We start from the raw sequence: 10,538 nt of genomic DNA, 5'->3' as shown, positions 1-10,538 counted from the left end.
TGCCAGCCGTGCCGTGTCGTGCCGTGCCGGGGCTGTCGGAGCCCAGCGTCGGGCTCTGAGCGGGCAGCGATGGGCCAGGGTCACGGCGCAGGATGGGGCTCCGGGCGTGTTGAATCAGCCATAGTGGTGAGGAGCAGCAGCAGGGCAAGCACAGCCGTGCGGGTACACGCGTGTGTGCACACACGTGTGTGTACATGGCTCTGTGCATGCATGCATGTATGTAYGGAAGTGTGTACCTGAGCATGTAGATGTGCATGCACAAATGTGTGTAAGTGTTTATCTTGTGCACATGTATATGTGTACGTGCAAGTGTGTACACRTGTGTCTGCACAGGGGTGTATTATGTGCACATCTGGGTGCATAGCTGTATCTGTGTGTGTGCATATCTCTGTGCAAGTGTGTGACCCTACATGGGCACACACACGTGTGTACATCAGTACCTGTGCATATGCACCCGTGTGTATGCACACATGTGGGTGTGTGCACGCACGGGTGCACCCGTGGCCGGGCGTGCACACCTGCGTGTGCAGGTGCGTGTGCACGCAAGCGTGCATGTGTGCGCCTGCACACGAGTACACGTGTGCGTGGGTGTGCACACCTGTACCTGCCCATGCATGTGCATGCACGCGGGGGCACATCTGCACGTGCCCGTCTGTGCACACGTGGGCACACGCGTGCGGGGATGCCCACGGCCGTGGGGCTCCCGCCCATGCCAGGCTCCCCCTCCCGTCCCGGTGTCCCCGTGTCCCGGTCCCCGGACGCAGACCCCCCCCCACGACGATCCGGCCGCTCCTGCCCTTATTTGGGCATTTCGGTCTCACCCAATCAGCGCGCGGGGGCGTGGCCATTCCCGTCCCCGCCCCGCCTGGTGCCGCTGCTCCGCGCTGCTGCCGCCGCGCCCCGTCCCGTCCCGCCGCGTCCCGTCCCGTCCCGCCGCGCCATGAGCAGCTCCCAGTTCAACAAGGGCCCGTCCTACGGCCTCTCCGCCGAGGTCAAGAACCGGGTGAGCGGCCGGGGGCGCCGGGGCGCGCACAACCGCGGAGGTCCGGGGCGTCGGGGGGGACCGGCGGCGCCCGGGCGTGGAGAGTCGGGGGGTCCCGGCGCATCCGCCGGCCTCGGGGTCCCAGTGCTCCCCGGCGTGGRGAGTCGGGGGGTCCCGGCGCATCCGCCGGCCTCGGRGTCCCAGTGCTCCCCGGCGTGGGGAGTCGGGGGRCCCCGGCGCATCCATGAGCCCGGGGGTCCCGGCCCGCGGTGCCCGGCAGTGCCACGGGTCCCGGCGCCGCGGGGGCCCCGGGTGGCGTGGGGGGCGCCCACCGCCCCGCTTCGGCACTGGCCCGCGACGCTTCCGTTTGATTCAGCGAGACGCCGGCAGCGCCCCGGCCCCGCTGCGCCTGCCGGAGGCGACCCTAACCCGGAGGCCCCTTCCCGGCCCCCGGAGACGGGGCTGCGTCGGGGGGGACTGGCCCACGTGGGAGGCGGCTCCGTCGCGCCCCGGCCCCTCGGCCGCCCGCTGCGGAAGCCCCCGCGCTTCCACGGAGGAATTGGCACGCGCTGGTCACGCAGCACAAAATCCCCCCGCCGGCGCCGCTGCCGCAAGGGGGGCTGCGCGCCGGCGACGGACAGGCCGCGCGTCCCCCCGCCCCGGCGGCTCCCTGCGCCCAGGTCCCTGCTGTCCCGGGCACGGGGCGCCGGGACCGACGGGCGGACGAGCCGTCAGTCGCTGCCAGGGCAGCTCCGGGAAGGAACGGCCCCTCCCGGCGGCTCCTCTCGCCCCTTCGCCTCTTGCGAAAGGCCTGCGGGAAGCTTTGCACCACGGCGTTTCCCGTGCGGCTGCAGCGGGATGGTGGCAGCCGCTGAGCTGCCAGGCTACCGCGGCTCGCTGTGCTGCGGCTTTTCCGCGCTCCCCCGCTGTGCGTGGGGTGAGGGCAGCCGCCGAGGCGGGTCCAGGCGCGGGCTCGCTGCTCTTTGCACGGCCCCGTGCGACAGGGGGATCTCCAGCGCTRCAGGAAAGGGAAACTGAGACACGGGCAAAGATTGCAGTGGGGGCTGCGGTCGGAGCTGGCTCGGGGTCCCTGCAGTTCCCCTCTGTGCTTGGATGAATGGACAAGTGTGAGAGGCCCAGCATCACCCGCGGGCGCAGATCCTGCAGGCACCGAGAGCTGAGCATCCCCTGCCGCACGTGAGCCCAGCACAGCCAGCGCCAGTTCAGCACCACAGCTCCGTGCCGGGGGAGAGGGCCGCGAGCGGGGGGATTTGGGCTCTGCCTTGGAGCCTCCTCCTTCCCGCCCGAACAGGGACAGGTTTGCAGCCCCCGTCTCCTGCAGTGCCGGGAGCTACCAGCCCTGGCTCAGCGGAGTCCGTTCCCATTTCCTGGCGGGGAAGGGCTGAGCCGTTCCCGGCCCGGGCAGCTGGTCTCCATTTGGGAGGAGGCGCTCACATTCCTGGCATAGCCGCGGTGACCAAGGAATCTGCCGGGCGGCGTGTTCGGCCCCGCGGGAGGGAGCGGCRTCGGCATCGCCACGGCGGAGGAGCCGCGGGTCCCTGCCAGGGATGCCCTGCTTGCGCCAGGGCCTGGCCAGGTTTGACCACCCCGTCAGAGCGGGGGCCGAGCCCCGTCCCACCTGGTCACCAGGTGTGAAGTCCGCTCGTGCCAGGATGACTTGTAGCTGAGTGAAGAGTGGGTCTTGGCCTGTAATCGAAGGATCAGCTCTCAATGAGGAGCCCTTTCCTGCCTCGTGTCGTAGCCACTTGCAGTTTGTGAGTGCTGCCAGAGGCTGTCCGGCTCTCCGATGGGCTCTGGCAGCAGGCAAGCTGGGCTGGCCCCTGGCAGGGTCTGGGGGCTGATTTCCCCCTTCAAGCAGAGAGAAACCTCGGGGCTGGTGGAGAGAGCCCATTTCCTCCCTCGGCCCRTGCAGGCGGTTCCTCCTCTTCCTCTCTGAAACTTTCAGAAGCTTCTGGGTCGCCTGCGCTCTGGGTCTTGTGCCGGATGCAGCCCGTGCCAGTGCTGGGGTCCGACACTGCATCGCGCCCATCCCCTCCCTGTGATGGGCTCATGCAGCATCTTTAAACCTGGCGGTGCCGGGCCGCCGGCCCCTGGCGCTGCCCACTCCTCACTGGGGCTGCTGCTTCTGTCCTTCCTTCCTCGCCGCCCTCCTCTCGCAGGGCAGGGCAGCTCCCAGCGCTGCTGAACCAGGGTTTCCTCTGTGCCAGGAAGCTGTAGTCGGTCCGGTATCCCTTTGGCCACCCAAGCGATCCGGCGTGCTGCAGCRATGCTGGATGTGCTCGCTGCTGCGGGGGCAGGCGGGGCAGCGGCGGCAGGGGCCAGCCGGGACGGGGCTGCTGCCCCGGGCTCTGCGAGGCTCTGCCGGCGGGAGGGAGCTGTGGCGCTTCGGGGCGGCACCTCACCTGCCCCCGGCCCTTCCCTCCCAGCTCGCCCAGAAGTACGACCCGCAGAAGGAGGCTGAGCTGAGGACTTGGATCGAGAGCGTCACCGGGCAGCAGATYGGGCCTGACTTCCAGAAGGGGCTGAAGGATGGCGTGATCCTCTGCGAGTGAGTCGCTCACCGGGTGATGCTGGGAAGCGGGAGACAAGCCCCTCGGGGACCCCAGCCTCTCCCAGGAGCCCTCGCCAGCGGGAGCCGGCGGGTTTCCGTGCAGGACACGCTTGGCGGGGAATTGCTCCTGAAGYACCCGTGCTCTGCGTGGAGCCGCAGGTCCTGGAGCGTCGCAGCCGGACCGAGGGACGTGTCCCTCTCCTGGGCCCTCTGACAGCCCGCGGGAGCTGGCGGTTCCCCCCGGCTCGCAGGAGCCACCTGGGAAGTGGTGGGGGAAGGAGGGCTCCGATGCCAGAGTGCAGCCTGCGGAGCCGCCTGCGGTGACGAGCAGCGGAGCTCCGCAGCTGCCAGGAGTGACCGCGGGGAAAATCCACTCCTCCTCCCGCTTAGCGGCAGCTGTTTGCAGGGCTCTTGACCCAGCTCCCGGGTGAGTGAGGAGCTGAGCTGCTTGCGACCCGCTGCTTCCCGCGAGTGGCTGCGGCTTGGCTCGCAGAGGTGGCCCTGAGTGTGGTGGCCATGGTGGCTCTGCCACGTGCTGGGCAGACGCTGTGGGAGCTGCCCGGTGCTGCCAGCCAGGGGCTGCTCCCAGCCAGGAGCGGGCAGTGGCAGTCGCCCTGCTTCCCTCGCAAAGGAAACCTGGGCTCTGCTCCCAGGGGTTAGACCTGCCCGYGGGGCGGCCGAGGGGTGGGAGCGGGAGGGGCGGCAGGGCCTCTTGCGTGATGCTCCTTTGGAGCAGCTTGGAAAGCTTCCACTCAAAGAAAGCCTGAAGCGAGCAGGTTGCTCGGCCGAGATCCCGGAGCTCCCCTGGGGGCGGCCGTGTCAGAGCCGCCTGGTTCTTGCYGCTCCCGGCCTCGCAGGCAGCCAGTGTGAGCCCCGCCGGGCTGCCCCTGCCCGCTGCAGCCCCTGCTCACTGCTCTCCCCCTCCAGGCTCATGAACAAGCTGCAGCCCAACTCAGTGAGGAAGATCAACCGCTCGGCTCAGAACTGGCACCAGGTAGGTGTGGGCAGCACGCTGGGCTGGGGCCGGCTGCCGCGGAGCCCTGCCCTCCACTGCCACCCCTGAGCCCTCTCCCCTCCTTGCCGCCAGCTCGAGAACCTCTCCAACTTCATCAAGGCCATGGCCAGCTACGGCATGAACCCGGTCGACCTCTTCGAAGCCAACGACCTCTTTGAGAGTGGGAACATGACACAGGTGCAGGTGTCGCTGCTGGCGCTGGCGGGCATGGTGAGTGCCGGGGCGCAAGCACCGACCGTGCCGGTGTGGGCCACTTTTGCAGATGTTGTGGTCACCTCGGGGGCAGCTGGAGGCCCAGCAGTGCGTCCTGCCACCGATCCTGCTGCTCGCTCTGTGCTGTTTTGGGGGTGGTGTGTGTGGCTCCTCGTGGTGTTGCTGGCAAGGGTGATGCTCAGCGATGTGAGGGCCTTGTCCTTCATCACCGCCCCTCTCYGGCAGGCCAAGACCAAGGGGATCCAGAGTGGCGTGGACATCGGCGTCAAGTACTCAGAGAAGCAGCAGAGGAACTTTGATGAGGCCAAGATGAAGGCTGGGCAGTGTGTGATTGGGCTGCAGGTGGGCTCCCCACGAGTGCTCTGAGGGGCTGGGAGTTGAGGCTCGGTCAAGGGAGTGCCCCAGTATATTACACCCTCAGCATCCGTGCTGATGGCTCCAYGCATGGCTGGGGGGATCAGAGCCTTGAGATGCTATGAATGTCCTGGGGAACTGGGACCATCTTGGCTCCATGTCCAAGCCCTGGCATTCGGGCCCTGGAAAGCTGGGCCTGGGAAAGGAAAGATGGGGAGGGAGRAGCTGGTGCTGGGCAGTGGGGTGGGCTGATCTCGGTGGTGGGAGCTCAGTTCCCACTGGACCCCTTTGCTCCAGATGGGCACCAACAAATGCGCCAGCCAGTCCGGCATGACAGCCTACGGCACAAGGAGGCACCTCTATGATCCCAAGAACCAGATCCAGCCACCCATGGACCACTCCACCATCAGCCTCCAGATGGGCACCAACAAATGTGCCAGCCAGGTGAGAAGGGGTCCAGGAGCAGCCCACAGCCAGGCAGCGGGAGGGAGGGAGGGACACTTCCAAGTCCTGCTTCCTCGTTTCCCTCCAGGTGGGCATGACAGCTCCTGGCACCAGAAGACACATCTACGATGCCAAGATGGGTTTGGAGAAGTGCGACAACTCTTCCATGTCCCTGCAGATGGGCTCCAACCAGGGGGCCAACCAGAGTGGCCAGGTCTTTGGCTTGGGCCGCCAAATTTATGACCCCAAGTACTGCCCCCAGGGTAACCAGAGCGATGTGGCCAATGCCACCTGCGACCAGAGCATGGACCCGCCTGGGTACCACTACTACCACGAGGAGGAGAGCTACTGAGCGGGATGCTGTCATCCCTAGCCCCGTACCGTCTCCTGTACAGACCCGACTGCCAGCATCATTCCAGTATTTCTCCTTTCATCCTTCCCTTTTTTTATATCTCTTTTTTAATGAATCTATTTTTCTGAGCAACAAAATGAAACCTCTGTTTCTAGAGAAGGGAGCAGCCATTTCTTACAGCCCTTGGGAATTGTGGCTCTCCCGTGTCCAGCCTGAGAGCCTGCAGATGGAAGGAGGCAGATGCTCAAGTGCTGTGGAGTGGACAGTGTCTTTTCTTACGCAGTCAAGAAGATGTGTTTCCACCCAGCGTCCACTGAACAGCCCCTGCAGCTCTTCTGCTGTGACAGTGCCTGGGTGCCCTTGGCGAGTAGGGGATGGCGACTGGCCATGTGGCCTTGGGTAAAGGAAAAAGTGCTGCTACTGCCACATGTGCGGGCAGGGTTTGTCTGAGGCTGCGCTCTCGGGACAAGGACGGCTGGGAGACAGCAGAGGCAGCGGGTGGGCTCTGCCACCCCAGCTCTGCTGTGCCTTGGCATCTCTTCCTGCCCGTTGCAGGGACCAGGCTTCATGTGTGTGTGTGTTTTCTTTAATGCCAGCAATGAAGCTCTTAGCAGGCTGCTCTCATGTAATTCTCTAGAAAGAAAGCAAAGCTGGAAATGTGGGTTTTGGGGGAACTCTTAGGGACCAAGTTTCTAATGCTTTCATCTCTACTGAAAACAGTCCTGGGCTGCATGCCCCCTTCTGCCTCCGCTCTGTGGTTTTGGGTCTGTAGAGTTGCCTCCGCAGTGACGGGGGGTGGGAACCTGCACGCAGACAGTGACAGTGGCTCTGCTGATGAGCAGTAACTCATTAAGCTGTGCTCGTTTGATCACCTGGCAGACTCAGCGTGGCCCCACACTGCGGAGGAATCTGATGGTCGTAGCCTGCAGCTGCGGGGCGATGCACGAGCTTCCGCGGTGGCACGGGGGGCTGGGGGACACTGGGTGCATTTACACGGCCTCTTGCTGTGGCAGTAGGTTTCTTAAAATCATGCGTTTTTAATACATGGTTTTGTGAAATTGTTTTGTTGTTTAAATTAACTTAAACAGGAAACATTTTGTAGCCTACACCGCTCGTGTTGTGCCGGTGTTCCAGGTCCAGGCTCCCTGCYTGAATGCCTTGTGGAGGGGGCTTGTCGAACCGGGGGGGCTGCGAGGCCCAGCAGAGCTGGGCTGAGACCAGCAACTCCCTCCTGCATGGGGCCGAGCTGCTGCCTGCCCCTGCCAGGCCCGGGAAGCTGCTGCCCTCTAAATGGGAGCTGGGAACTTTTTTCTGACGGAGAAGCTACGTAATATTTTTTAATGTAGGCAATAAAAAGCTTCCAGAAAGGACGAGCTGCGCTGGGACCTCTGCGACGCCCGGCTGTAGAGCAGCGGCTCAGCGCCGTGCTCAGCGCGCGGGGCGGCCGGGCTGCCGCGTCGGGCCGGGGAGGCGATGCCGCGGCCTCGCCCTTGGCGCGGGCCCTTCCCCAGCTTAGCGCAGCTGAGGGAAACCAGCGTGACACAAAGCCCTGTCGGTGCCCGCCCTGCCCAGTCTCCCACGCTGGGCTGGGATCTGCCAGGACTCCTCACCCCTGGTTTTACGGGAATCAGCCTCAGGGTGGTTCATTGCCTGTGCAAGGAACCCCAAATGCTGCATTGGAGCTGTGGCCCGTGGTCCCGCCACCCTGGCTGCACACTCCCTTTCCGGGGAGGAAGGGCGGCCGACATGCCCTGCACCCAGCTGTTCCCCATCTTTTGAGGAGAGACACTGGGTTTTGGGGAGCCAAGTTCCTCTGTGGCGTGTGGCCAAGACCTGAGCGGGTTGGCTGGCATTGCTAATGGAAACGCTAGTTCCACCGCCATCCTCTCCCTCAAGCCACAGCCTTTTAGCCTGTCATTATTTATTTTTTTTTATTTTTTTATTTTTTTTTTAAAAAAAGCTCAACTTGCTTTATTCTTTGGTTTTTTTTTCCTTAATAGCTTGCTGCTTCGGCATCCCACTGCATTATTAAGCCAAAGTGATTCACCAGGCTCCAAGTACGGTCCTGGCCCAGCTCTGTCTGCCAGTAKCAGCATGACTCAGATATATTCTCTGCATTTTGTAACCTCCCCAGAGCTGTTGCTGGCCTCTCCAAGGGAAAGGTGTGCTTGCTTAATTGGGTATAATTGCAATTATAAAAAATGTGTAATACATCATGTAATAGATCGTACGTAACAACAAGGGCATTTGGCTGTCATCAGGCTGGGAACAACAGGTTGCACCATAACCTGAAAAGGAATGGCTTTGACCCCAGAAGGTCTCTGCCTGGCTGCACGACTTGAGAAGAAGCCCGAAGTGGTGGCCCGGGGTCAGGGATCCGGGACCTGGCACTRGGCAGTAGGGAGCCAGCTGAGCTCCCGGCACGCTGCTGCGGACCCCCCGCTACACCCTGCAGGGTCGTGCCAACCAGCCCAGGGCTGCCACAGCCCCCAGAGCTCCGGAAGCCTCAGCTGGGGCAGCAGGGAGAAGTGAGGCATCACTCCTACCTTGGGGAGGCTGGGGCGCGGGCAAGCACTGAGCCTGGCTCAGGCACCCAGCACCCTGCGTGGGTGCTCAGTGCAGCCCAGCTGCAGCCAGCCCTGGGAGGCTGGAGGCGGCCTTTGGGGCCAGGAGGGCCCAGCCTCGCCAGGAAGGGGCACAGCCCTGCCGCCCGCCAGGCACCCGGGCGGCTCCCCCGGATGCCGGGAGGCCCTGTGCCCACCGCGGGGCAGGGAGGGGAGGGCGCGCTGGCCGCCCCGCAAGGCTGCACAGAGAGCAGCGGGAGAGCGGGCGCCCCCAGAGCGAGGGGGCCCCGGCCCCGGCCCCGGCCCCGGCCCCTCGCGGACCCCACTTGCCCCGAGCCGCGCGGGCCCCTTTAAGAACCGCTTCCTATGACGTCGTGCCCGTGGCTACTTTGTAGCCAGAGCCGTACGGAGGGGGCGGGGCGCAGAGGAAGGGGGCGTGTCAGGGGCGTGGCCTGCGCCGCGAACCTCGGCGGAGCCGGCGGCGGGTCTCCTTAAAGGGGCCGCGCAGCGATGGAGTGAGCAGGTAAAGGCGGGGGGGCGGGCAGCACCCGGGGGCGGGGGGCACCTGCTGGCGGTGCCCGGGTAAAAGACGCTTAACTCCTGAAACCCCCAGTTGAGAGGGACCCTCGGAAGGGGTCCCATTCAGACGGGGTCTCCAGGATGGAGGGGGATTCCCAGCTGCGAGGGGATCCCAGTGCCGCTGCCTGGCTGCTCCACGCTGTTGGGGATGGGTCACCCAGCATGCTGCCCTTGCCCGGGCTGGAGCATCCCTGTGCTGGGTGGTGAGGGCTGGGTGGGCCTGGGGAGGCTCTGGTGCTCAGGGTGCCCCTGAGCAGGAGGAAGGCAGGSCCCCCCCGGGCCTCCCCCGAGACTGCTGGCAGGGCTGAGGCTTGCACCAGGTGGGCAAAACATCACCAAGCATGGAGAGGACACGYGTGGTGGCTGTTTTCTGTGCAGACTGGGGGTGGGGGAACTGTCACCCACCTTGGGGCCCGACACTTGTGCCTGGTCAGGGCACTGGGGAGCCCAGCCTGGTGGGAGCCGAGGGGCAGGATTTTCTCTGAATTGTGCAGCTTTACGAAGGGACTGTGAGGAGCAAGGGYGGCTCTGCCGGCAGAGCCATGCCGGAGCCGTGAGTGCAGTCATCCCGGCAGCCGCTTGCTTTCTGCGTAAATCCCAGCTTGCGCTGCATCCGGCTCCTGGACTCCCCTGCAGATGACATGTGTGTGAGGGGCAATGGCCTTCCTGCTGGGGTGCCAACTCCATGGGGCTGAGCTGTGCCCGGGTCTAGGGGGTGATTCCTGCATTGCAGCCCCCTCCCCAGCTGCGTGCATCCTCCCTGTTGCTCTGTACTCTGCCCTACGCAGAGCTCCCTGCCAGCATTCGCTGTAGCTGTGGCAAGGCTGAACAGTTAATAAAGGCGCGCTGCTCTTGACAACCCGAGTCTGCAACTTCCTGTCTGCCAAGTGACTGTTTAGCTGAAAAGTCATGGTGCCTTTTGCACCTGGGCCTGGCTCCCACCATGCAAGGGCTGGGAGGGTGGGCAATGAGGGGCTGGGGGGTGAAGGCCAGGGTGCTCTTGTGCTCGCTGCTTGCAGCTGGGGATGGAGAGGCAGCACCCAGGCAGATGCAGGAGCCTTTGTGGCCATTAATTATGCATTTGCATTCCAGCCCTTGCAGCTATAGGGGAAGGCCAGGTCAGAAAACAGAAATGCACTGGAAAGCGGCCAGCATGAGTTACTGATGGGCACAACACACCTGAGCTCTGGGCTCTCGGACACAGCTCCGATGCTGGAGGGGGAGAGCTGGGCTTTCCTGCATCCYTGCTGAGGCCAGCTGGCAGCCCAGGGCCACCGCCGCTGCCCGTCATCCCTCGGTTTCTTCCCAGCACTCAGCTCCACAGAGCAGACCCTTGTCCCAGGGCCAGGCGACATGCTGGCGGGGATCAGTGACATGGCCTATTTGCCTCTGGTAGTGTGAATGAGGGGGTCCTTAGCACAATTTCTCCCTTRGAAGGCTGTTTGGCTTTTGCCTTTAACAGC

The 10,538-nt window shown here is 64.3% G+C and overlaps 1 protein-coding gene across 2 annotated transcripts; it reads left to right on the top strand.

Moving 5' to 3' along the window:
* Positions 1-875: 875 nt before the first annotated feature.
* CNN2 (calponin 2) lies at positions 876-6,993 on the top strand. 2 transcript variants are annotated; one of them, XM_085311458.1, is made up of 7 exons: positions 876-1,003; positions 3,430-3,551; positions 4,482-4,548; positions 4,642-4,779; positions 5,008-5,124; positions 5,554-5,580; positions 5,669-6,993. In XM_085311458.1, the coding sequence occupies exons 1-7, from the start codon at positions 941-943 to the stop codon at positions 5,930-5,932; spliced, it is 798 nt and encodes a 265-aa protein (XP_085167584.1). In that variant the 5' UTR covers positions 876-940; the 3' UTR covers positions 5,933-6,993. The 2 variants fall into 2 exon arrangements, with proteins under 2 accessions (XP_085167584.1, XP_085167583.1); XM_085311457.1 differs by having other exon boundaries at positions 5,434-5,580.
* The last annotated feature ends 3,545 nt before the right edge of the window (positions 6,994-10,538 follow it).

This window comes from Rhea americana, unplaced genomic scaffold (genome assembly GCF_003343005.1).
Source record: "Rhea americana isolate MKP2758 unplaced genomic scaffold, rheAme1 scaffold_341, whole genome shotgun sequence".
Classification (NCBI taxonomy): Eukaryota; Metazoa; Chordata; class Aves; order Rheiformes; family Rheidae; genus Rhea; species Rhea americana.
This window is presented reverse-complemented; position numbering and strand designations above follow the sequence as displayed.